General features: G+C 38.0%; 1 protein-coding gene across 4 annotated transcripts in view; it reads right to left on the bottom strand.

Annotated features, from left to right (window-relative positions):
- The window catches only part of adgb (androglobin), a 46,080-nt gene extending 21,937 nt beyond the window's left edge, over positions 1-24,143 (bottom strand). For 2 of the 4 annotated variants that reach the window (XM_036147387.1, XM_036147389.1), the window contains exons 1-19: positions 23,965-24,143; positions 23,702-23,849; positions 22,948-23,040; positions 19,625-19,696; positions 19,309-19,488; positions 16,532-16,671; positions 13,731-13,817; positions 13,232-13,404; positions 11,045-11,118; positions 10,284-10,458; positions 9,792-9,885; positions 9,211-9,337; positions 5,423-5,468; positions 4,507-4,603; positions 4,346-4,409; positions 4,117-4,209; positions 3,381-3,489; positions 2,999-3,149; positions 31-145 (exon numbers count right to left, since the gene is read on the bottom strand). In XM_036147387.1, coding sequence (XP_036003280.1) covers positions 31-145; positions 2,999-3,149; positions 3,381-3,489; positions 4,117-4,209; positions 4,346-4,409; positions 4,507-4,603; positions 5,423-5,468; positions 9,211-9,337; positions 9,792-9,885; positions 10,284-10,458; positions 11,045-11,118; positions 13,232-13,404; positions 13,731-13,817; positions 16,532-16,671; positions 19,309-19,488; positions 19,625-19,696; positions 22,948-23,040; positions 23,702-23,849; positions 23,965-24,035 — 2,109 coding nt within the window. In that variant the 5' untranslated portion in view covers positions 24,036-24,143. The remainder of the gene's footprint in view (positions 1-30; positions 146-2,998; positions 3,150-3,380; positions 3,490-4,116; positions 4,210-4,345; positions 4,410-4,506; positions 4,604-5,422; positions 5,469-9,210; positions 9,338-9,791; positions 9,886-10,283; positions 10,459-11,044; positions 11,119-13,231; positions 13,405-13,730; positions 13,818-16,531; positions 16,672-19,308; positions 19,489-19,624; positions 19,697-22,947; positions 23,041-23,701; positions 23,850-23,964) is intronic. The other 2 variants (XM_036147388.1, XM_036147390.1) reach the window with 2 other exon arrangements.
- Positions 24,144-26,268: the final 2,125 nt, after the last annotated feature.

Here is a 26,268-nt window from a genome sequence, read left to right as displayed (position 1 = left end):
TGTGAACTTTCAACAACAGTTATTGATCACCTTTGCAAGGTGGGGCATGATGGTTTCTTCATCTCCAAAAAAGAACTCTGTCTCGCTGCACAGGTGGATGTGGTAGCCCAGAGTCCCATGTGCATGGAGGCAAAACACATGGCGCCTGAGAAGAAGTGACAAAATACATTTTTAAACACGGAGTTTCAGTCCAGACTATTTACTAAACAGACTATAAAGACTAGAGCCACCATTTGATAAACTAAACAGATCCCTCCCCAATGCAGCACATCTTTTTCTGTAAGTCTCTTTCACAGTCAGAGACTCTATAGAACGATTTACTGTGATGTTGGTGTCTACTTGCACCTTTGTGAAGAGAACTACTGACAACTGAGGGTGTTTTAAATTATTTATTGACAAAAAAAAAAAAGAGTAAATGTATCTTTGGGATTTTCAAAAGGGATCCAGCAAGTAACTAAGAAAGAAAATATTAAACAGATGAAGAGTTTGGGAACTGATGATGCTGATTAAGATAATTCCCACTGTTTGTGGAGATAGGAAAATTCAGGAGGGAGGGGAGTACATTTCCCGAGGTTGGCAAATTGTGGCAAGAGATGCAGGCTAGTAATGATTGTTTGCCGCCATTACCACCTCCATCTGGAAACAAAGGGTTGGACGGTGGAGTATGGAGATTTCCTGACAGCAGGTTAAATGGATTTATCGCCCAGCCCTCGTAGGTTGTCTTTCTACGTATTCATATACTCCAATCAGTACACACCATCGAGCAAACAGTCCCCCAGGGGCACATCAACATGCAGCAAGAGGAAGCTGGAATCGAACCCACAACCTTCTGATTGCCAGACGACTACTCGAGCCATCAAGCCACAGTCGCAAGTAGTGCTCGCTCTGAGATGCATAAGTGAAGCCACGAGCTCCCATGGTCTATGTGGCAATTTATTTCATTCCCACTGTGTTTTGACACGGCGCCAATTTAAAATGTTTGGTCAGCTCGCTCGCCTATGTGTTCAAACACCTTCTCCGATCCATGATCTTCAGTACCTGTTCGACTGGGTAGTATATGACCCAGAGGAATGTTCACAGGTTGCTGCCAAGAGCATCTTTGATAAGGATCTCAAAGACTTCCATTGAGTCCATCCTGATCAAATCGGGAGGGGGTACTGTGACAATCTAGCATTCTGCTTCTCTGTCAGTTCACCCACACTCACCAAGTCATTAAGCTTATTCAGGCCCACCTGCGCCTGCCAATCTTCCTCCTTCCCTTCGCCTGCAAACCCAGCTATTTAAGCATCTGACCGTCTAGTCCTCCCAACCATCTGTATTCCTCAGACTGTCTGTACACCAAACTCTGATCCTAAAGAGTTACCCCAATCTGTTATGATGTCATCTGACAATGAAAGCCCATCTGGGGTTAAAGGCAGCACAGTGGATGGAAAGAGATAGTATATACTTAACCGGTAGCTGCCTGTCCACTCTGTCCTCTTATTGACAGGAGAGATTTACCCACTCAGGACCTTGAAATCAGCAACACTATTTTTAGAGGTTAGTTTTCTTTTTTGTCAATTAAGTCATTCACATTTCACATTCACTAACCTCCACTCCCTCTTTCCAGCTGGTGCTAAGTGAATAGCCACGTTATACGCTTATTAAAAAACCCCACCAAAAATCATTTCCCACATCCTAAATTTAACCTCCTTTACGGGTGCGAGGAGCAGATATAAACAGACGCGGCGCCATCTACAGGCAGTAAAGCAGAAATATCAGAAAGCCATATGGCGACTAATAAATCACAACTAAATAATGCTGGACCAAGTCTGACCCCTCTGCAATGCCTTGTGGTCAAGCGGCAGCTCGGTGAGATCAAAGACCAACCGGTATTAATTAAATATGCCAATCTACAGCAACTCTAAGAGCCTCATATCAGAACATCATGGAGAAAGAAAATTATCGTTCATAAACGGAAACAGAGACACAGCATCAAGGTAAGAACCAATCAATCAATCGATCTATTTATAATGTGTGTACTTAAGACTGTAGAGGCTAAGAGGCGCATTGCTATTGTTAATTTCAAGGATGTTTACTCACATCAATCAACTCTGCAGTCATATCTGAGCCCTGACAGCTTCAGCTCCGCTTCAGAGAACACCAACGTTCATACTGTTTTCCCAGCAAGTTGGTTATGGCATCTGCATGTTCCAGATGTTGCAAAACACTTTAAATTGGAACTCAGTGACGTTTTTGCCTTTTTATTTAAAATCACCTCTATTTTAGAAACGTGAGTTTCCAGGAACTTAACCAGACATAAGAGCTTGAATTTCTGCTACACTAGGCCCATTGGCTTTAAACATTTCAACAATCATAAGTCGATGGGTGAGCAGTGAAACAGTGCTTGGCTAGGGTCACAGAAACAAAAAAAAAAGGAAACAAAGAACAAGGGAATATGTTTGAGATGTGTGATAACAGATAATGTTATTACAAAAGAGCTTGATAACAGTTCACTGGAGAGGAAGTATTACAGGGCATTGTCAATTGAGTGTCGTGTGTCATTATGGCTCAGCGGTAATTGCACCGTTGCACCTGACCCCAGAAACTAGGACCTCTCCTTCTAGGTCAAACTAATGCCATTAATAGAGACTAGGACAGATATGTTTTGCTGCTTTTCAGGACACCTATGATGGACAGGTGGTCACATTAGAAAACCCACTGATACAGACTTTCCCATGGCTGAGAACACCAAAAATGGGTGAAAAGATTTTTACGTTTTTTTTTATTAAAAACATCAATGCAAAGAAGGTAAAAAGTTAAATCATATGGAAATAATATATAACCACTTGTATGCGTTTATTATAGAAAATATATATTTTGCTTGGATGTGTAATTTTTTGTGCAATTTTTAAGTACTATCGTATAGTACATCAAGTACTTGATAACTGATACAGTCTAGAAACTCGCTGAAGCTTTTATATTCATCAGTGCAGTTTAAATAACAATTAAGTCCTACCCTGCTGGTAAGCTAAGCATAGCTGCCTTTGAGTAGGTGGTCTTGATGGTGAGAATTGGAAGCTGAGACTGCAAGCTTGTCCAGGAGTGAGGTTGAATAAGCAGCCCTGCAGATCTGTGTACTCCAGGCAACTGTTTCTCTATAGGAGCTGCTGAAATGAGAAGGAATAAAAATAAATTGGTTGCACAATTTACTGTAAATCTCAGTTACAAATTCATAAAGTAGTTAAGTGCAAACATTATTATTTTATGCATATTCAGGTATAGTAACAGTGTCTTATACTGTAAATATATAATGCTAGAAATGACTATTACTGAAAAGTTAAGCTTCTTACAGAAACTGCACAGAAAATTATTCAGTGTGTGTTCAGAAAATGCCTTACTCTCCTCACCCATGTCCCCCCAGAGAAGAAGGGCAGACAAACTGATGAGAATCTGGGAAGGTTGCAGGGAGTCGACAAAAAGATAGTAAGTCCCTCTCACCTCCGAACACTGCCAAGAAACACACACAAGTCCAAACTGTTCTTAGATAACAATTCGAAACTGAAAGATGAACGTAACAAGCACAGAGAGGAGTTTGTGGAGGAAACAAATGATTAAGGTAACAATTCAGTAGTAGAAACAGAGGAAAAATAGGAAATGAAAATTAAATATTTTCTCACTGTAGTTATACATGTAGAGTACTGTGTACTATAGAAAGTATTTGCATCTTTAAATATTTCAGCTAATTGTTTTATTTTGAGACATGTCTCAGATCATTCATTTATTTTTTATCGACCGAAGATAACCTGAGTAAAAATAACATGCACTTTACAAATGACAATTTTATTTATTAAGAAAAACAAGCTATCCAAACTATGTAAAAAAAAGTAACTGACAACGAGCGTGTTTGATCCCTGTGGAGGAATATTGGCCCACTTGTCTTTGCATAAGTGTTTCAATTCAGCCACAATGGAGGCTGAATTGAAACACTCTATTATTAAATAGAGTATTTGTCTATTTAATAATAGACAAATACTCTGATTGTATTTGTCTATTATTAAAATGCATTTGGTGATTTAAACCTCTTAAATAATTTTCCAGAACACCATCGGTGGTATCAAGCATTTGCGTATGTACCTCAGCACTTGCTACATCCACAGATCTATTGGAAAGATGATAGGATGATCCAGAGCAGCCGATACCTCCCATATCTTTTGGCAGGACAGTGCTCTGATGATAAAAGAAACAAACTACAGTTATGGCAATAATCATTTTAACATTCAAAGCATTAGCATATGAAATAATGTTAGGAAAAAATGTAAAGCTCTTATATGTTAAATTACTTATTTTGAGATGCATTTTGTACCTTAAAATGTGATCTCTGGATATGATTAGTGTACATCTGGGGTTTATGAAAGACCAACAGAGTTCTGAAAAGAAGGACAAAGGGATGCTTATTTTTGTCCCATTCGACCATCACCTAGTACACAGTCATATATCTTGCTTTTATTTGCATTTGTGGCTCACTGAAAACATTTTGCAAAGTCATCAATGTCCACCCAGGTCTTTAGTAGAGGCCTGCCATCCGTAGCTGCAGGCTTTTCAGTTGCAGATGTTGGCTGATCTAGAAGGAAATAAATTGCAAATAGGCCGGTAAAAATAATTCATCACGACTACTGGAATGTTAGTTAAAGCACACCATTGCCTAGGATTGTGTTTTAAATATTTTTATGCTAAACAAAATAGTGAATGACTGAAGTGATTGGCACTTTTTATATAACAGTGAAATCTCCAGTCTCAATAAACTCCATGTAAGTAAATGTGTGTGACTCATAGCAAGTTATCCTAGACTCAAATCATTACAGGGAGTTGAACTGGCCAAACTCCCACGTAATGGCACAATGTAAGCACACATGCACATCCATACACCCACTCAAACTCCTACTATCGCTGTGCATCCTGTGCAAAGTCACAGACATATGCACACATACAAGCCCCAGCTCCAAAAAACACAGGCACACAGTCTACCCCCGAGCTCTACTTGAAGGGAGATTCTGATCAGTAAGATGAGGCGGCGAGGGCAAGCATCTCTGCTGCTGAGCAATGGTGGTCTGCTAACTCAAACTGCAGGTGTTACTAAGCAACTAAAAGGGGGCACAGAGGAGGCAGAGAATCGGTTTGATGTCAAAATTTCAGTCCGATTTTCTTGAAATGTTCGTTTCGCCCACAGAGGGAAAGAAAGGCTGATGCAAATATTACTAATCTCAGCAACTGTGCTAAACTGCGCTGATACTTTAAACTATACCAATTATAATGACTTCAGATAAGGTATAATTAAAGATCATCTTTAATGTTTCTCATCAAATATTTGACTTCTTAGGTCATTTTCCAATACCGATATTCCTTTTAAGTAGTGAAAATCCAGCATGGAAAGAGCTTTTACCATTGGAGATGTGATCATTGTCCTTTATCTTGTCCTCTGCTGTAACCTACAGGGATAATAGCAGAGAGAGAGAAAAAAAAAAGGAAAAAGTGAGAGAGGCATGAACTGTGGGATGCTGACAGAGTACCACTGCGAGAGATATGCTTCTACCCTCTAGTTATTCCACGCCAGCTGTGGTGTTGTGCCATTCTCACCCGACACAGAGACACAGTTTAATGTGACAGGGGCTGCTCCGCCCCCTACTAAAAACACCACCAGGGAATACCAGCTCTAATTTACTTTGAATGCAAGTGACAAAGGAGGAGTTGTTGTGTTGTGTAGTTTCTTATTCCTTTAAGAGGTGATTCACGCAGTGGCTCTGGTTCCCTGCCTGTCTACCCAACCTCTAAGATATAGAGCTAATGAGTCAGAATTATAAACCTAAAATATCACTTTTTTCAGCCATTTTTCCCTTATGTCTCCCCTCCTTGTCCTCTCAGTCTACAGCTAAATAGTGTTGGCTGCTGTTCCTTGAGGTGTTTTTCCTTTAAGAAAGTGAGGAAATTAATGCTGTTAAGGTTAAAGGATTAAATCTGAATAAACCTTTGATTAAAAATGTTGGTTTCTTTAGTTGGAAGAGATAAGGACTCATTACATCCACATAGTTTGCATGAAACCAACAAAGGTCCCTATACCTTTTGAAACTTTTCATTTGAATTCTGAACTGTACTTTGAACTCAAACTCTCTCAAGCTGGAAGAAAGACACAGGGTTGCTCACCCAACCTGAGTATTTTGGAGGCGAGGGAGATTTCCAGTCAGTGAGAAGTAGTCGACGAGCTAATTATATAGAAAATGCAATTAATTGGTTTTGGCTCTATAAGATTCTGCCATTAATATGTACCACCCTGAAACATAGAAAGTGGGTCGATCTTCCCTTTAAAAATGTAGGAAAATGTAATGAAAACCTCTGACCAGTGTGTCTCCAAGTCCGGGCATGACCAAAACAGAAGAACCAGGGGGATAGGAACTTGGAGGCAGGGAGCACCAGTGGGATCCACATTAGGATATATTTGAACCAGTTTGGTCCAGAAGTGCAAGCGATGAAATACTTTAATCATATTCATCAATGTCTATTTTATATTTAGCTCCTTTCCATATTACATCTAAAGACTGAACCATTTTTACCATTTTTGTTTAAAAAATAATTATTTAAGATTATTTAAGATTAGTCAGATTGGATGGAGACAGTATGATCAGTAATCTTCAAAACTTTCCACAGATTCTCAATTGGATTCTGGTATGGTATGACCTAATGTTGTACTATATGACATAATGTGCTTTGACCCTAACCATTCATTGTACCCCTGTTTGTATGTTTAAGGTTGTCTTCCTGCTGGGAATTAATTAGTTAGCTCATCAGGGCTCATCAACTGGAACTATTATCACTGTCCCTGTTGTAGAGAACAACCTCCACAGAATTATGCTGCCACTGCCATACTTCAAGGTCAGGACAGTGTTTTCAATGACCTGCTGTATTCCACCAGAAACAGCAGACTGCATGTAGCCAGGAAGTTCCATTTTAGGCTTATCTGACCAGAGCTCCTTCTTCCATACGTTTGCTGTGTACCCTACATGGCTGTGGAAAACTAAACAGGACTTCTTATGGCTTTCTTTTAACAGTAGTTTTGCTAATGCCCTTTTCCCATAAAGATTCAATGTGTGGACTACACAACTAATAGTTGTCATGTCGAAAACTGAATGGGTCTCTGCAGATCCTCCAGAGTTATTGTGAACTTTGCTGGCTTCTCTACTCACTTCTCCGTTTGCCTGAGAAAAGGCCTGACCTATGAATGCAATTGACTGTGCTTTGTTTTAATTTGGGAAATCAGAGTAAATGCCGCCAAACACAGATACTGAAAATATTTTTTTTTTTGCAAAAAAAAAAATACAACCCTGAATCATTTCACTTTCCATTAGTTATGCGTAACTTTTTGTTTGTCTTTCACATTAAATCCAGAAGGATATAAGACTTTCAGATTGTAAATGATGAAATGTAAGTAACTTCAAGGAGTTTTTGTATTAAAAATTTATAAATTTATCTTGCATCTGCAGTGCTATAGAATGAACTTGCTTGTGAAGTGGCTCTTAAAAAGTAAGATAGGTTAAGGGTATTTAAACAAAATGATTGTTTCAGAAAAGCCAAGTGAAAGAAGATGTGCACATGTCTGTGATCTAAACCTTCCTCCCTTCATTTGAAGTATTTGTCAAAAAACCATTCCCTTGAGGAACCAATCTGGTGGACGTCCAAGGGTTTACTCAGCTCTGAAAAATAATCATTCTGTATTGTTTAGCTTCAAAGTAGCCCTTGCCAAGACTCTCTGACTCACAGACAGGCAGAGAGTGTGTCTGTTGCTGCATGTGAGTCACCACTTATTCAAATAAGTACCCAGAGACGCAGACAGACGGAAAGAGGCATTGTGATCGGGAGGCACACTTGACCTCCTCTGTACCGCTGTAAAAGACCTTTGCTGCAACAGAAATGTCAATATGTCTTTCTGTATGTTGGCAAAAGTTTATAAAACTTTAAGTCAAGCTTTCTGCACCCACACATGAGACTACCTATCGGTGATGGGAGATGGGACACAGACTGGAAATTCAAGATGTCGGTTATGACACTAAAGAAAACAGGGAATTAAATGACAAACTGAAGGTTTGTGGACCATCAAAGCATTTCAAAAGTAAAAGCAGCAAGCTCTAATAGTTTAGACTCTACTCCAGCAGAGGGAGTATGCCAGTGTGGGTTTTAATGATGTCATGTGACAGTACCTCCCTTTATCCTGGTGTCAGCAACAGAGCTCGATGCTATTGGTCAGGGTTAGCATAAACAGCAGGAGGGGGAAAATGCAGCAAGAAACTCTTCTTGCTTGAATCAGTCTCAGCATGTGACCCACCATGTGCTCGACACGAAAAGTGTCACATGTATGACACATGCAAACCGATCTGAGAAGTCTGTGCCCACAAATCCAATTAGCATGCCAGCACTGTCCTAACCTATCCACACTATAACTGCTCACAGTTACACAAGAGGGCGATTCATGTGAACACTATTTTCTCTTATGTATGCTAGGAGTGAAGTGTAATAATGAAAACCCCGAGAGACGTAGACACTGATGGCTCACCATCTAATTGCACTCCCTTTTTTTCATCAGCATAGTACAAGACCTCTCCCTGTATGAAACCCATGTGGCTTGTTCACCACACAACACAGATTCCTTTCTTTCTCGGCTTTCACCTCACCCGTCAAACTATCATTTTCTATCCATTTTAGTCCATCTGCATTTCTTGTTCTATCGCACGGTAGTTGTCCCCTCCGTGCTCCTTGCCATCTTTGCTTCTGCCTTCATCTTAGCATCTGTGCGTCTCCTGCTCTGAATGCTAGCCTCTGGTATTTCCCTTTCTGAGCTGGATCTCTCTTTAATCTAAATGTGCCTCTGGTCAGTAGTGGCCTGACTGGGAGATAACAGAAGTGACTTTGAGGATGGGGGATGGCAGCCATGCTGTCACTGACACACACAGCTCTACTGATCAGCCCTCAGCCACATGCATAATGGGTCTAAGGAGGTGTAAGGGCACAAGACTGAAACAATGAAAAAAAACAGTAAGAAAAGGCTACAAAATGTAGATTTCTCAAAAATACTTAAAGCCGTTTAAGCCATCAGTTTTCCATAACATGTTTCACGTGTTAAATCCACTCATACAAAATGAATATATCCAAAAGCACGCATGTGCAGGCAGAGATTCTGTGTACCTTCAGCTCGCCCGTGCTGTTTGGTTCAGCTTCATCAGGCTCAAGGCTCCCTGTCTCCTCTGTCTCCGAAATCGACATCAAAGGGGATCCTTGGAGACGCTTCCTTAGAGGGCTCTGCTTGGCCTCTCTGCCACACAAAGACAGATAATCATTACAGTACAAATCCTTTTGCCAAGCAAAGAGTTATGAATGTTAAGCTGTATACCCAACAACAGAGCAGCGTTTCTGCCATTAACCTTCCTTGATCTGGAATTTATTTTGCCCATAGACATACATAAAACAGTTACTTACAGAAGGATAATAGTATTAATATTACTGGGAAATATGAACCAAAAGCTGATTTTTTTTTTTTTTGTATCTTACGCTTCTGAATTAGTGATGTTACATTGCCATGTGTCATCAAAGGACAGATATTACAAATGAAAATTCTTAGCATGATTGTTTGCATAGACCCAGGTATGGAATCAATTATTCTTGCTCATTGGGCACAAGTGAAAGGCTAAGATAAAAGACAATACCATCTTGCAGAAAAAAGAAAAATTTAACCTAATTTTAACTTTTGAGAGTTTCAAAGAACATACAAATCTGGGATGCAGCCTCCGCTGCTTATGACACTGTGAGAAAGAAAAGGGCTGGCAAGCTCGATGAATTGCTCTGGTTTTGGCAAAGGGTGGTCTACAAACAAACACAAACAAAAAAACAAAACATAAACCTTCAACACATCATGCCAACATTGCTTGATCAGACTCAGATCCTACATTTTCTGCTGCATTTTTCAGTGGTCAGCAAATGTTGGATAAAAAGCTATTCTGAAAAGTGAAATTATGTCCCAGTACTACTCATTATTGTGTATTAGCACATTATCATGGTTGCCCTATGTCTTGTTTGCTGTAAATTCCATGTGTTGACATTCACTTTTGTTCCTGATATATTATGTATTTATGACACTCATGCTGTGACATTGCCTGTACTTTCCCATTTGTTTGATATACTCCTATGCATCCTACTCCAATTTCCCCTTTTTGCCATCCTATTGATATCAGCTCATTTAGGGTTTTCTCTCTTTTTCTTACATTGTGGCTCAGAAGACATCAATATCTTCTTGATCGGACGGATGAGTTTCCAGCGGGGCACCGTTGGAGGTTTGGGGGGAGGGTCCAGTTGACACGCACGTGTTCTGGTCAACAGAACAACATGGCTGTGCAGCATGGACAAGCCATAATGACGTAAAAGCTCTGAGGAATTTCCCTGGATAATCACATGTCAGTTGCACAGAAATAAAAATATGTGAAATGTTATGCAAAGGTGAGAGATACATATGTTTATACAGTACAAAAAAGTATTTGCCCCATACACATTTCTTCTTATCCTTCCTTCCTCACACTTAAGTGTTTCAGATTTATATATATATATATATATATATATATATATATATATATATATATATATATATATATATATATATATATATATATATATACATATACACACACACACACATACAGAAGATAACCTGAGTAAATTCCAAACAGTTTTTAAATTATTTTATTGGGAGGAAAAACCCATCCAAACCAACCCCAAAAAGGGGTGGCTGTGGGGGTTGTTTAGGTAGCCTTGGAAGCAATATCAATAATATACGATTCACAGTCTAAGCAGTATTTATAAACTAATCTTTATGTATTCTATTGTGCACATAATATAATAAACAAAAATAGATGCATTTAAATGTCCTCGTTCCCAATTTGTACACAGAGCGATTAAACAACACGTTCTCATTGAAAAGAATGGGCCGAAGTTACCGGCAACAACAGAAGTACACTGGACAAATAAATACCGTTTGAACAAGGCCAAAGGATTTTTGGTGTAGAAAAGGGTAGAAGCTGGCACATACTGCCACTTTTAGGGCATCTGAAAAAAATACAGACATAAATAGGCAAAACAAAGCCTTGGTTAGTGAATCAGGACATTTTCCTACGTGGAGGTACATGAGTCAAGAGAGACTTAAAAAACAGCAACAATTGGACTGCCTACAGGAAGGAGAAAACAGAAGATCGATAGGCTAAGATAAAAAGGTAACGCATCCAAAATTTTAAAGTTTTGCAATTTTCATGCCTAAATATTTATTTTTCCATCTTAATGTGGCAGTGAACATCAATAGCACTAACAGAGAAAGCCTTTTTAATGTTGATTGTGAAGCGACCGAAACACTCAGCCCCCTCTACAATAAGCAAGCTTTGCATGATGTTAACCTCCAAGAGTTGAATTGTTTTAGTACCTTGCAAAAGTACATATACCCCATGAACCTTTTCATCTGTTGTCACATTACAATCAAAGACCTCACTATTGGAATTTCATTTGATAGATCAACAGAACATAGTTTATAAATGGAAAGGTTTTACTTTACTAACAAGTAAAAATATGAAAAGTGAGGAGAAATTAAGGTGCACATTTTCAATTTGCCCCTTTTACAATGATACCCCTTAAGATACAGTGCAACCAAGTAACTTTCAGTAAACAGCTCTTTAACTAATCAAGTATCAGTGCCTATATTAATAATATCATAAACACAGCTTTTAAGTGGATGCTTCAGAGGTTTGTTAGAGAACAAACTTGGAAATCCACATTTTATTTGTTTGTCTTGTGTGTTTCTATGCCGCCTTGTAATGGACTGGGTGAGAGGCAGGGTACACCCTAGACAGGTTGCCAGTGACCGTTGGAAATGGGCACCAGCTCCTCCACAACCATACACAGATAAGTGGGTATAGACAATGGATGGATGGATTATTGATAATTGACAAGAGGATTTTTAGGAGCTTTACAAAACCATTTTTTTTAACTGAATCCTAATAAATGTGGTTTGTTTTTCTACTGAACTGTTAAAATTGTATTAATTAACCACATGATCATAGAAATTCTTTGTAGAACTGAAGTGTTTGCTTTGGAAAACAACCTGAAAACAGAAAAACTTGATTGAAAAAAAAAAGAATGAAATTTGGAAATAAATAACACTCCCTTAATAGTACCCTAAAGAATTTAACTTTATATTAATTTTTCCCTAAGTTGGTTGGAGCTGCAGAGCTGCACAGCTCAGTGGGAGAATCTGTCGACAGGATGGCTGTCATTTATGCACTTACCAAATCTCTTCTTTTGGGGAGAGTGACAAGAAGATGGTGATCACTAAAAGACACCCATCAGAAGTACTGTTTGCAGTTTGCTAAGTATTACAAACCGGTCTGGTCAGATTTTAGGTAACAAACATATTTTGGTTAGGCTATGTACATATGAGTGTAGATTTGAGAGGATGATAAAAAAAAAAGTCAGAAAGATCCAGTTAGAATATGGAAATTAACAGGTTTAAATTAATTGGCAGTTGAAAATGACAAGCTGTCAGAGGATATAAAAAAAAAACTCTGCTGAGTTCTATTCTATAATCAGCTAAGTGGGTTGAACAATGGAGGCTTTCCAAATTATCTTCAGATTCAGTGACATGCTCACCTCTGAGGATGATTCATTCCTACCTGAATCAGACAAATAACCACACTTGACTTGGGAGGCTCTCTTGCCCTGGAGGAGGACCAGACTATTCAGCCTACTACTGCTCCCTCTGCTGGTTTATTTATGGTCCAAAATACATGCATACATGCACTCCATAACACATTAAACAGGAAGCCATGCTTGACACAGAAAGACCAGCAGAGCTAATGGGCCAGAATAATTAAGTAATTAAATCTAATGAGAGAATAAAAACTGTAATCTAGGAATGTGTGTTGTTTCACGCAAATGTTGTAAAGGTTAAAAACATATTTTAAGGTGTTTAACAGAAGAATATTATTAATGTTTGTCATTATAGATGCCAAAGAAGAAAATATAAAAATAATAAAATAACACATGCATATAGTTAGATGTTGGATGGTTGAGTGACTGACTCATTTAAAAGTTTAGATTTATGATGTAGGCGTTTATCTGTTCACAACTGTCTTTCTGTGACAGTGAATGAGTCTAATTATAGAACAATCTGGACCTTTGCTGTTATCCGTCTCCAGCAGCAGACTCTTATTGTCATTTGGATGGGAATCGGTCCCTTCAGCTGGATCTTCAATGGCAGCCTTCATCCCTGTCAAATTCTCATCCTCGTGTTTAAAATTAGGAATGGTGTCTTGAAGGAAATCCCATATTTGTCTTGAGTACCCCGGCCTGAGGGTGTGAAAAGAGAATAGCATTAGTGTAGGCAATAAGGCTCACTGTGTAAAAGCCGCTAATTTAGAAATGGAAAAAGTAAATGCAGTTATTTAGAATAGATTTAGTTTGCTGGGTTTTATCTCTTTACACTGACAGATGCATTTCAACCAAAATCAAAACCAAATCAAAAATCCCATCCAACAGTTAGTTGCTTTTCATAGCTAGTTCTAGATTTCTGGGTCCTTTTAGTATATTTAGTTTTACATTCTGCGCAGCACATAAGCTACACCATTATCAAAGACCACTATTCATAACAAACAATCAATCAGTAAAAATCTTACATTATAGGACTTATTACTGGCAACCAGCCAGTGAGGGTGTGGATAAAGGTGAATTCACCCATCTCCCTGCCAATCCTGGAAGCTGGACTGGAATAGAAAAAAAGGAAACTGGCTAAAATTATGCAAACAGTAGCATGCGAATGGAGTGCAATCAGTTTAGTTCACAAGAATATAGTTGGTTTAGTAACTTAATTCCTTAGCATACAACTGAGACCCCCCTCGCAGTCTGACAATCAGATGAAAGTTTCAGGTTAGTTTGGATTACAGAAATTATTTCTATTTTCTAAATGAATTTTCCAAATGAGTTTTTACAGAAGTATGCCTCTCTGGTGACAAGTGGAAATGAAAGACATCAGTGTTGTGCACGCATATGGAAGAAGAGGAAAAACATCTGCTGCTGCAGCTGCAAAGGTCTTTTGTTCAGAGAAAGTTATAGATATTAAAGTTTGCCCGTGTTTTTTCGCTAATGCGTCAATGGCGGTGGATACTCAACAAAGTAGCCAGGTGAACGAGAGCATGCAGTATTTCACACCCACCCAGAGAAAACGACCCGAATCACTCTCTCATTAAGCCCTGAGGCAACCACTGTAAATGGAGGAAAACTCATTTTATACTTAGGGTAGCTCTAAGGGCATGCATGGAAAAGAAAAAAAAAATACCTTGAAACTTGTGCAATGCTCCTTTAAATTTTGGCATTTAAAATTTGTCAATTTTTTCTGACAGAACCAATAAAATCTTCTGAGACTGAGGTAGGGTCTTCCTATTGGCCACTTAAAACACAGACTTTGCTGTCTTGAAGCCACTTTGTCACTCATTTGGTGGAATGCCTAATGTCTTTCCTCATGATGCCATCCATTCTTTGAAGTGAACCAGTACCGGTCTGCTGCAAAACATCCACACAACATGATGCTGCCACCATCGTACCTTACGGTTGTGATGGTGTGCTCATGGTTGAGAGTTCCCCTTTTTCATTGAAACACAATTATCATGGTCAAACACTTCCATTTTGGCGTTTTATCAGCCATCAGAACACGTCGCCAAAAGTTAAGGTCTTTGTACCTCATGGTACTTGTCTACTGTAATCTGACTTATTTTTGCCTTGACAGGATCTTTTTTTGCTGAGTTGCCTTTCAGCCTAAGTGAGTAAAGGACTAATTTCACTGTGGATAATGACTCTATCTGGCCAACTTGAGCTAGAATCCTCACAAGCTCTTTTGCTTTTGTGCTGGAGTTGGGATACACATTTCACACCAAAGCAGGCTCCTCTCTGTATGACGGTTGGCCATTTTAAATGCTGTTAATACTTGTATGTGATTGTTTAAACTGAAGTGTAGCACCTGCAAGCCTCTGGGAATTGCACCCAAGAAGAACCAGACTTGAGGAGGTCTTATCTGTCTAAAGTCTTTAAAAAAAAATTGTGATGAAATTTCCCATTTTTAAAAAAGAAAATCTTTTTGGATTTCTCTCTCTCTATCTCTAGAGTTATAAAGGTTAGTACCATCTTAGTGGATTTTTGTTTTTACATTTATTATCATAAAATGAGAACCTGTGTCTTAGATACATCTTAAAAACACATCTACATCTGTACTGTCATTTTATTCGAAAGTTGTGAATAATACTAAAGCTTACAAGGCTAATATCGTCACCATCATCCAGGTTTTCCTAAATTTTTAAAGATATAGCAACTTATGTAAACTGTGAATAAATCAATGTCATTATTTTAGCTTTTCAGAAACATCAATCCTTTTGATAATCCTAAATGACCTAGAACTGTTTTTTTGTCAGTGAGAAAACAAGGTTGTGTCTTTTTAAACAGTGTTTTTAAAAGCCTTATTTAAACTGAAGTAATCATAGGTAGATAAAAATTATAACAATACATAACACTGACTTCAAGAAATGTGTGTTTTTGACAAAACAACTAAAAAAGGGAACTTATGAAATCAGATAAACTACATTGTTTGGATAGCTTGTTTTCTTAGATATTCTCAAAATGGTTACTTAATGTCAAGAATATGGTATCAATTTATTTCATTAAGTTTATTCAGGAATTTTAACACTTTCTTAAGAATTGCCAAGAGTGTTTAGAAGTAGTTAAAAGTTTGAAATAGAATTCCAACAATGGCTTCAACACAATCCAAATCAATTAGTAATAACCTTGTTTATTTCCACAAGAAACTTAATGCCAACAAGCAAAGATTTAGGCTGAATAAAGTCTGCTCTTGACAAAAAACTAAAAATATCTATCCTGAAAAAGCGACAATAAATAACCGGGCAGAGTTTCGTTCCAACATACTTTATGGGGTTATAAATGTTTCAACATGCGAGAGGCTGCTTTGCTTCCTGTCCTTAATCCAACATTTATGTTTTGACCTTCTATGGATAGAGGAGCAGGCACCTTTAAACACGCCATGATGGTCCATCTCTGATTTGAAATACTGTCCGTCACCAAATTCAAGCCAGACACAGCCTGGGGTAGGGTCTCTAACGTTTAACTCCTAGTTCGACACTATCATAATTCAGTTATATTTGCTGGATTTTACTATTAATCTATTAGATTTATTAGAAATTGGGCAACAGTACCAGCCTGCATAATGCACTGTCAGCCTGGTTATGTGGATTTGTGTGTGTACACTGTGCTCCATTTTATATCTCCCAGTGGTCTTATTTCAGTCAGACTGCAAATTAATCTTCTTGGAATAAAGGTGGAGAATGTTCCCCAAACACTTTACATTTTACAATGAAACTTTTCCCGAAGAGGTATAAGATGCTTAGGGTGATTCTGTTGGAAAGCAGTTACTCACCTTGTGCAGGCTACTTTAATTAGAGCTTTAGCCAACAGCATTGGCCATAGCTCTGACTGACAAGTGGAGGCAGGGAGAAGCAGATTATTGTCCTCATCAAATGGCATGGAATCATCCACGGTTATCTTTCTCCAGGAACCCTGAAGGTAAAGAAACAGAATGAGCTACAGTATGTGTCTCAGAGGCGAGACAAAAGCAGTTATTTATTAGTTATCCCGCTCTATTAAAAACCAAGAGGCGTGAAACATATAGAAAAGCAAATGAAAACAGGTATTAATACATTCAGTAGAATACTACATTTTTAAAAGGTAAATATTGGTGATTGATTTTTTTCTGTTATATGTCTAGTTTTCTTTGAGGTCTGATAATCTAGAGGATATACAGTATGTCCCAAGTTCTTTGAATAAGGTAGTAGTAATCTTTATCTAGTTTTACATCAAGGTACATGTCGCAGGCTAACGGGTTTACAAAATCAAAATTAGTGGGAGTTTATAGTTTTTATATTTAATCCACCAATCACTAATGGCAATGGGGCTGCTGAAACCCTCAAAGGAACCCTGGTAAGCAGTGCTGGGGTTGGCTGGAGCCCTTGACCGAGCGGCATGGATGCCAGGGGAACCTTTGACTGAGCTCGGGAGAGGGGCATGGAAGCTGGGGGATCCTCAAAGGACCACTATACAGAGGCGTTGGAAGATGGAGGATCCCACGACGACACTCAGAAAGAGGAACGTGAGGCGAGTTCGCCGGGGTACCCTAGTCAGAGAACTAGGGAACAGGAGGAGGATGAAAGTCATCCTCGACATTCTTAGAAAATTTGGAATCAGGAACGTAAGGGTTGAGTGGAGCTGTAAATGGCTTAACATGAGGTGCAGAGGGCGACAATGATGAGGACAATAATGGAGAAGGAGGTGCAGGGAACAACTGCAATTATGATGGTTGAAAGAATGTTTTTTGTTTAGGCTTTTTATGTTAATAGGCTGCAAAAGATATGAGTTATTCATTGTCATTTTTGTATTTATGTGTATGTATTTTAAAGGGATTCTGTTGAAAGCATTCCGAAAAACTGTAAAAAGTTGTGTTTTTAATTGTAAAGCCCCAACAGTTATAAAATGGTGACCATTTAATTTCACTATAAAACCAACGTTCTATATAGCAAGCATTTATTTTTTTTTAAAAAAAAGGTCTCTTTACTAAAAAAGTTTTTCAATGCTTGCAAAAAAAAAGTTCCATTAAATCAAGGTCAAAAGCCTTTTTGTTTAGAGTTGTCTTTAAATGTTAATGTTCAATTCGAACTGTTGTAGTTCACTGAAACTTCATTAGATGATTTCTCTTGTTGCCGATATGTGCTATATAAATAAGATTGCCTTGCCTACTCAAGGACTTACAGTATTTGAAATAAACCAGATTTAGTGGAGGCAATAACAGCAAGTTGCACCGGATGTAATCATTCAAACAGTAAAGTCAAAACAATCAAACAAAAACACACAGTGCTCCTAATATTCCCATTAATCTTAAAAAGTCAGTAGGTAACAAGTAACTCATAACAGGACTGTTAATTTTTCTACTAAAAGAAAACCATTCAGTCATTGATCAAGAATTACTTCACTTGCTAATCATGGATTTCATGCTTTGCTCATTGTATCTCCTAGCACTTATTTCTATTTTATGTGGGGTAATAGCTTGTCACACTATGTCTGTCTGCTAACCAGCTACGGTTTGTAAACAAAACAAGCACAGTTAGGTGATAGATATGTGATTGGTCTGTGCTATGCATTATTTCCTTATCAGGCCAGTGTGAACAAGCACTGTAAACATCTATAGAACAGAACAGTGGTGGTGGTTGTGTTCTTCCTTTCCCCATCATCATCTTTCTGCCACAGAGGATCTTGATGCGCTTACGTGGTGGGGTGAAATACAGTGCAAGACAGTGAGTACAGGGAGACTTTAAAAAGCCAAAAAAAAAAAAAAAAGAGATTAAATAGAACTTGAGAAAATGAACTGTAGAAAAAATTAAAATAAAGTTATTAAAGCAATACTGAAACCTGAACAAAAAAAGCTAAGCAGCCTGAAAACTGAAAGGAAACAGGAAAGAAGGGTGGTGGGGGCTGGGTGCCTAATAGCATCTCAACAACCATCTGTTGGGATGTTATGGTTGGCACGAGAAGTGATGCCTACAACTGTGTTATGCTTGTTTGTCAAAGCAAGAATGAGCGTTACAATAAATCATTTTCCCACTGTTGCCCATTTTCTCTGCTGTTGACCCAAACTGTTGTGGAGAAAAAAAAAAAAAGAAAGTGAAAAGAGACACAGTGATGTAGTAGCGGCCATCACTTCAGAAATCTGCACTGCAACTCACAGAAGAGCAACTTTAATTTATTCCAAAGAGAAAGCATTTGAATTTAGAGCTGCGGTAAAAAAAATTCTCAAAAGTTGCACATATGATAATGAAACTGCGACATAGGTGGAGCTATCACACTTGAGCCTTGAGAAACAGCTGACTCCTCTTAAGCCTTATCTATTCAACAGGCAACATAACTATATCCATTTTGGCGCAGCAGTAATACTGATTGATTTGAGCTCTGAGGATAAGGCTCTCTTATCCCATCCTCCCTCTTTTTAAGTTCATCATCTTCTCATTGGCTAAATATAGTAGAAAATCCTGCAAAAACAAACGAGCTGTGTCCCTGATCATATGTGATTAACTGCTGATCGGCATTGATTTCAGGAATGTCTGTATGCATGTATGTTTGTTTGTTTGTTTTTTTTGACAGGCTTACCATCCAGTAAAGTCTGATCACATATTTCCCGTAGCTGTTGTAAAGCGGCACGTGACCTGTCACCACATCACACAGCGAATAGATGTGCTCCCATGGTCTCCAGCCATCTTGCTGTGTAGTTGAGCCGCGGGTGTAAAGGGTCCAAACAATATGGATCTCACTGATGATCCACCTCATCAGCTTAAGAAGAGTTAGGATAGAAACGGCAAAGAAGACCGTCAAAAATCACGGTCAACATACTGTATGCAATATATTTTTATTGAATGATGTTCAACACAAATGTAAAATGCAGATGTAAAACATGTTAAAAACTAACCTCACAACCAAACAAATGATTGTTGGGGGAGACCAAGTCGAAGTCCATGTGGTTTTCAACCACAGCGACATCCTAAAACCAATTAAAAGCATTGTCTTGATAGTAAGGAATTAAGCTGATCCCCAAAACAGTGAAATTAATACATATAGTTAAGAACAGATATTTACACACAGTATTAAAGAGACAACCTTGCTTTTACTGTGATATTAAAAACAAGCTAAACCTTTCCTTGTGTTTGGAGTCAGAATTGCAAAAAATACTTCTTAGTGAAAATTCTCTCAATTTTTTTTTTTGTTTTACATTGTTTTCGCAATCTTCAAATTCAGAAGTCAACATGAATTTTCTCATAATTTAGTAGATTTTAGCCCCATTAACTGTATGAGTGGGTTAAACATCTTTGGCTATGCTTCCAAAAGCTTCTCTATACAGCTTGCTGAGACTCCCTCCCGACTGAAAATGCGTAACCGAGTAAAGTTTGTAGGCCAACCTGCTGCACAGATTTTCAGGTCTGCCCACAGATATTTCTATGAGCTTGAGATTGGGGCCTTGTGACGGTCACTAAAAAAAAATAAAATAAACATTGACTTTGTTGTCCTTAAGCCACTTCGTAACCCATTCGGAGGTACTCTTGGGATTATTGTCCATTTTGACGACCCATTCATATCCAAGCATCACCTTCCAGGCTGATGTCCTAACATGCTGCAATAATATAACATAATTTTCTTTCCCTGCAACTGCATCTATTTTCTAAAGCACTCCAGCACCAGCAAAAATCATCTCCTTCTTAGACAGTATGGTGACTAGATATTTCCATTACGTTTATACTTGCAACTATTGTTCAAACTGAATCATTGCACCTTCAGAAAGCTGAAACTACAGACAACCTGACTTGTGGAGGTCCACATTTTTATCCCTGACATCTTAGGATATACATTGAATTTTGTTCTTATGATAACATATAAAAAGGAAGGCATGTACCTCTAACAAATTTAAATGTTGTGAGTTAACCACTTAATCAGAAGCTTAGAAAGCAATGACAATAATGTAGGCTTTCCCAAATAGTATGAATTTAGTAATCATGGTATATGTAAACTGCTGCATTTCAAGAAAGTGACAAACATAGCTTTGGCAATCCTGTCTGACCTAATAGTGGAAATGGTTAAGGCTGAATTAATGTAAAAAATGTTGTATTTATGTCTGCCTGTGTCACATGCAGAAACACAGTTTGTTTGTTTTTTGCCGAAGAAGAAAGTTTTTGTTGTTCCCACTGGAAGTAACTTCTATCAAGGACTTTAAACCATTTATTTCATCATGTGCATCTTCAGCAATGTACACTGCTTTTTCAGAAGACTGCCTGCTTCCGTCTGTATGGCTGATTGCTCCCCTGATTAGCCCCTGCTCCTTGTGTATAAAACTACTGAAATGGTTTTGACAGCGTGAGAGAAAAGGCAGCATGTAACCTGGCAATGCCTGATTCAAAATAACAGGAAGCTCCAGTTATTGAGTGTTCTATACAGCAACGGGAAAAACTAAAGTGAGGCAATTAAACCTAATTGGAGGCACCTAGAGAATGTATCTGCTTAAATACATTTCACATTGTGACACAGAGATACTTACTTTAGAGATATATTGTAATGTAAATTATACTGTTGGTATTGAATTAGCCGATAAATCCTACAGTGAACATGCAGATAAGTCTGGATTAAAAATAAAATAAAATAAAAAAGACTAAATAAGGTAACAAGAAATCGGTGCCTTGCAAAATAATTTATGTCTTGAACTTTTTCTCTTTGTGAATGTATAAACCACAAAAATTAAAATGTACAATTGGGATTTTATGTGCTAGACTGGTACACGAGGATAGGTAATTGAGAAGTGGGAGGTAAATATTTTAATTCTGACCTAAAAAGATGAAAATAAATCTGGAAACTGTGGCATACATCTGTGTTTACCCTCACTTAATCTGTTAATTCTAAAGGAAAATCTGTTCAATCTGAAGGACCTGCAAAGATTTAATGCTCAGATGTGAAAAATTGGTAGTCAGTGATTAGCAGACTGGGCCTTCATGAAAAAGTGGCAAAATGAAATCCGTTGTTGGAAAAATCATGTTTCCAGCTTTAAAAAAAAAAAAAACATGTACATCTAAACTGTGGAGAATGATGTTCTGGCCAGCCTCCCACCATGTCTGGTAGCAACCAAGCACATCATTCTGAACAGATTGGCCCCACAGTCAAACATGGTGGCGATGGCATCCTGCTAGTAGGAATGATGTTCTTCCCCAAGGACAGACGGGGAAGTTGGTTGGAGTTGATATGAGGCTAAATGCAGTACATTGATGGAAGAACAGCTGTTACTGGCTTCCCGTTTCAATTTCCAGCAGAACAACACTGATATAACCAAAGCTGCAATAGAATGGTTTATATCGCCACATATTTGTTTGCTTTAAAAGCCCAGTCTAAACCCAGACTACAATCCAATTGAGAACTTTGGAAAAACTTGAAGATTGCTCGTCGAAGACACTCTCCATCTGACCGGACTAACTCTAAAAAGGTATTTTACAGAGAAAAATGGTCAGAATTTCAGTTTCTATATAAGCACAACTAAAAATAACATTAATAGCAGCCAAAGGAGGCTCTAAAGCATTGGCTCACAATTTTCAGACTTCTATTACGAAAAACGAATTATGTATATCCACTTTACAATCAGACAGCACTTTTTTTGTCTATCATATGAGATCCCATTAAAATTAATTTTAAAAAAATGTGTCAAGGTTTAAGGGATAAGAATAGTTTTGCACTAAATCTATGCTTTTATGTTTGCAACTGAATCTGACACATGATGCAAAATTATATATCATATCTTTTTTTTGTTTCTACATTATATCCCTATTGCTTTCATACTGTTTTATGTTCCTAGATTTTAATCTTGTAAAGCAGTTTGCATTGTCTCTGTACTGAATTGTGCTATATAAATAAATTTGCCTTGCCTTGCACAGATACAAGTAATCAAAAATTATAACTAATACAAGTAATCAAAAAATATAACTAGAAAATATGTTGCTTATAAGAAATATTACCTATTTGAATTATCATTATTTTTCTTTTGGTTGGACAGATTTTATGGTTTGGTGGGACATGCTGCCATGCTGGACAACATTTAAAGCACAGTACAAGTCAAAATATCCACTAAATAAATGAAACTGGGAACCTAAAACACTGTGGTTTTATGTCATCAGAAGTTAACAGTTATCTCTAAACAAACAGAAATTGGAAGTTTCATTTTTACATAGAACAGCATAATTCTCAAGGAGATTGTATCATTACCTTCTCAACAATAAACTCTGCAGGGCGCCTCCATACGTGCACCTTCAGGACTGATGGCAAAGGAGGCTTTCCCTCTGGATCTTCAAAGAATAGCTACAAATGCAACCTAATTTTAAAATGTACACTGAACACCGTATCTGAGAAACACATCATTTACTGTTAGAAACGAAGACAAAGTTAAATTATCCCTGTTCTATGGTTCCAGCACATGTTTCACGTACAGTTTCAACACTTTTCCCTCCAGATTCATATTTCCACAGTTCTTAGAATCATTTTAAAATGTAAAATGCAAAGATTCATAATGAACTCGAATAACATGTTAAGGCTTTTACTGATCATTCCAAAAAAAGTAAAAAAAACAAAGTGATCAACCTGCAAAAACAGAAGAAGGAAGGAAGGCTATAAAGGACACCAAATTATACAAAAAAGAAAGGAAGGAAACAAGGAATTAAGCTTAAGGGTGAAAAAGACATCAGAAGAAAATACCGAAAAAAATAAAATAAAATAAAATGGACAGGTGAATGGACCGAAGGATGCCTAAAATGACAACAAGAAGGAAAGACCGGCCAAAGAATAAAAAAGGAGAAAAAGAAGTAAAGTATGAAAGGAAAGAATATTAACTTAATATTATTTCCTTTCATACCTTCCTAAATATTAACTTAATTATTAAGTTAATATTTAGGGGAGTTTATTTGAAACAAGAAGAGAAAATAAAATCAATTCCTTAAACAAAATCAAAACAGTGATTATTTACACAATTACGACTCTTGCTTGGCTTTCTGCCTTCGGATCCTTTAGACGAGTCCCACTTCTCCTTGCTGACTTCGGCATCGTTCCACTCAGGCCAGATGTAAACTCTGCTTTTCCCGACATTGCCGAGGCTCTCGGATGAGTTGGCTGCCCTGAAACACCGACACACCCCATTCACCTCGCTCTGGTGGCTGAGCCAACGGTAAAGCTGCGACACGCGTGCATTTAATAGGACGCTATAATTACGTGGGATTAACTCAAACTCACTCCGTGTGTCGGTCAGGTAAAGAAGTTTTGCTGGACGACGGGTCCTTTCTCTTTAGCTGTGTTTTGGACATCGTGTTTGATCAAAAAGAAGTAACTTGAAGCGCCTTCATTAGATTCGTTTGATTAGCGTCTCCCAGTCTGCCCGTGGAAGTTTGACAGTTGCTACGCAACCGGCCTTGAATGTGGGCGGGGTCTAAGGCAGGAGCATTTCCTGCCTTCTCAGTTCTGCCTGTATATTTATTATCTTCAAACTTTTCTTCCAACTGATTTCATAATCAGTTTAGATGATACATATGTTGTAGTTGTTTTACTCATTAACTGACAAAAAAAAAAAAAAAAAAGGAAAACAGAAGCAGATAAAAAGATCTATTATAGGCTATTATCATTTTTTATTGTTTTGACTTTGGAGCTACAAGCCCTGCCCTTGCCCCAATTAAATTTTGTAGTCTTCAAATATGAGATTTAATGCTGCATTTAATGCTAGCTTTCTCATTCAGTTGAGTGAGGGAGTGAGTCCGGGCTATTGACTTGTGTATATTTAAGACTTTTTATATTAAACAAAAAGTATGAACTTTAAGTTTTTTGTGAGCTTTTCTGTTTATTAAATGGTTGAACGTTTAGTATTTGTTGGCCTTATACATCGTGTCCGGGGACAAGTTTATTAGCTTTGTAGCTAATTCTAACACATTTACATACTGTCCCTGTTAAATAAGTACTTTTTAAAAAGCTATTATGGTAGCTATTATAATACTAGACTATTATGATAGGCTACATGATGGAGTAATAGATCAGGAGAAAATAGCCAATCACGACATTGTATTTTGTCGGATCATTAGTCTACTTTTAAGGTGCCAGTGAGTTTCGTGTCAGACGACCTTAATGTGAAATGCAACCTATAAACCACTTTTAACTTGTTCTGATGGGTTTAGGACACATATCTTTTTATTTTATCTTTATTTTTTGCAATGCCTCCCTTTTGCATGCAGTCAGATTAGCTATGGTAGATCGGCCTGGGATATGCATAGCCCAGCTGCTTATGTTTTAATGCACTATGTCTGTTTTACCTAAATCATAGCTTTCTTGCAGTGTCTTTTGTGTTTTTGACATATACAAGTTATATCTCCTGCATCTTGAGCTTTCAGGTGCAACTCTACTCTCTGAGCTTCTACTACCTATCTAATACCAGTACCCTGCACCAGGCATTATTGTTAAATCACAAGCAGACAACATGCGTGTGCAAAGTAGACACAAGTAGACAGCAGAAATCTGATAAAAATGTTTATTCTATTTTGGTTTGGAATATTTAAAGTATTTTCACCTGTAAACATGTTTAAAACAACATTTACATTTCATCAACACTTCAACAGATTGCCATTTACAAAGGCCTGTAAACCTCTGTCCGGGTCTGGTTTCAACGCATCGGCAGCTACGCATCGCTTGACACAAAACATTTGAAAAGCACAGGAATGTACACAACCCTATCAGCGGGAACATAACCAAGCAAAGGTCTATAAATGTCCCCCCTGTATTACAATAAAATCAATAGTTTTGTTCTTTTTAGTGAAATACTGTATTATTGTTCTGCAATGTAATTTTGACTGTAGGCTACTGTTTGATAGCCTCGTGAGACCATCCGGATCTCGCGAGCTTTCAAGGTTTCACTCGCAGATCAGTCTGGATACTCTCCGTTAAAGAAAATTTGGAGCCGTTCACCAAACGAACGTCCAATCAGCGTTGGCTTTGAGGCGGGTTGAGGTGTGACGCAACGGGAAGCGCGTCAGTTCAGTCTAAACAACATGGCGGCTTCAGCCGATGAAACTAGCGTTAGCGTGGCTATCGAGCAAGTTTTATCGGAATTACAGAGTATTTCTTTGCTGAGCTAACAAGCCTTTACCTGCAGCAGCAAGAGTAGCTTGGTTTGTGGTTGTGTTTTCGTCGTCGCTCGTAACAGAGTGACGACGAATCTGATTGGTTCATTTGGCCCGTCTATCACCAACATAGGCCAATCAGCTAACCAGTATTTTCGCCCCTTCCCAAAATTACTTCAACGGAAGGTTTCCAGATGGATATGCGGAGCAAATCTATCTGGCGGAGTCAGGTTAACTGTTTGAAGCACAAAAATCGTTACCCACGGCTTCATTAGAATAATACCAATGTTATAGCACGACACAAGAGATAAGAGGACATATGCAATACAGCTTGACAGCAATCCAAGATAACATTTTTAAAATTCTACTGAATGACTGGCTAACAGTAGTCTAATAATGAAAACAGTAGGTGACATTCATTCTGTGTGCAATAACA

Source organism: Fundulus heteroclitus, chromosome 15 (assembly GCF_011125445.2).
Source record: "Fundulus heteroclitus isolate FHET01 chromosome 15, MU-UCD_Fhet_4.1, whole genome shotgun sequence".
Classification (NCBI taxonomy): domain Eukaryota; kingdom Metazoa; phylum Chordata; class Actinopteri; order Cyprinodontiformes; family Fundulidae; genus Fundulus; species Fundulus heteroclitus.
This window is presented reverse-complemented; position numbering and strand designations above follow the sequence as displayed.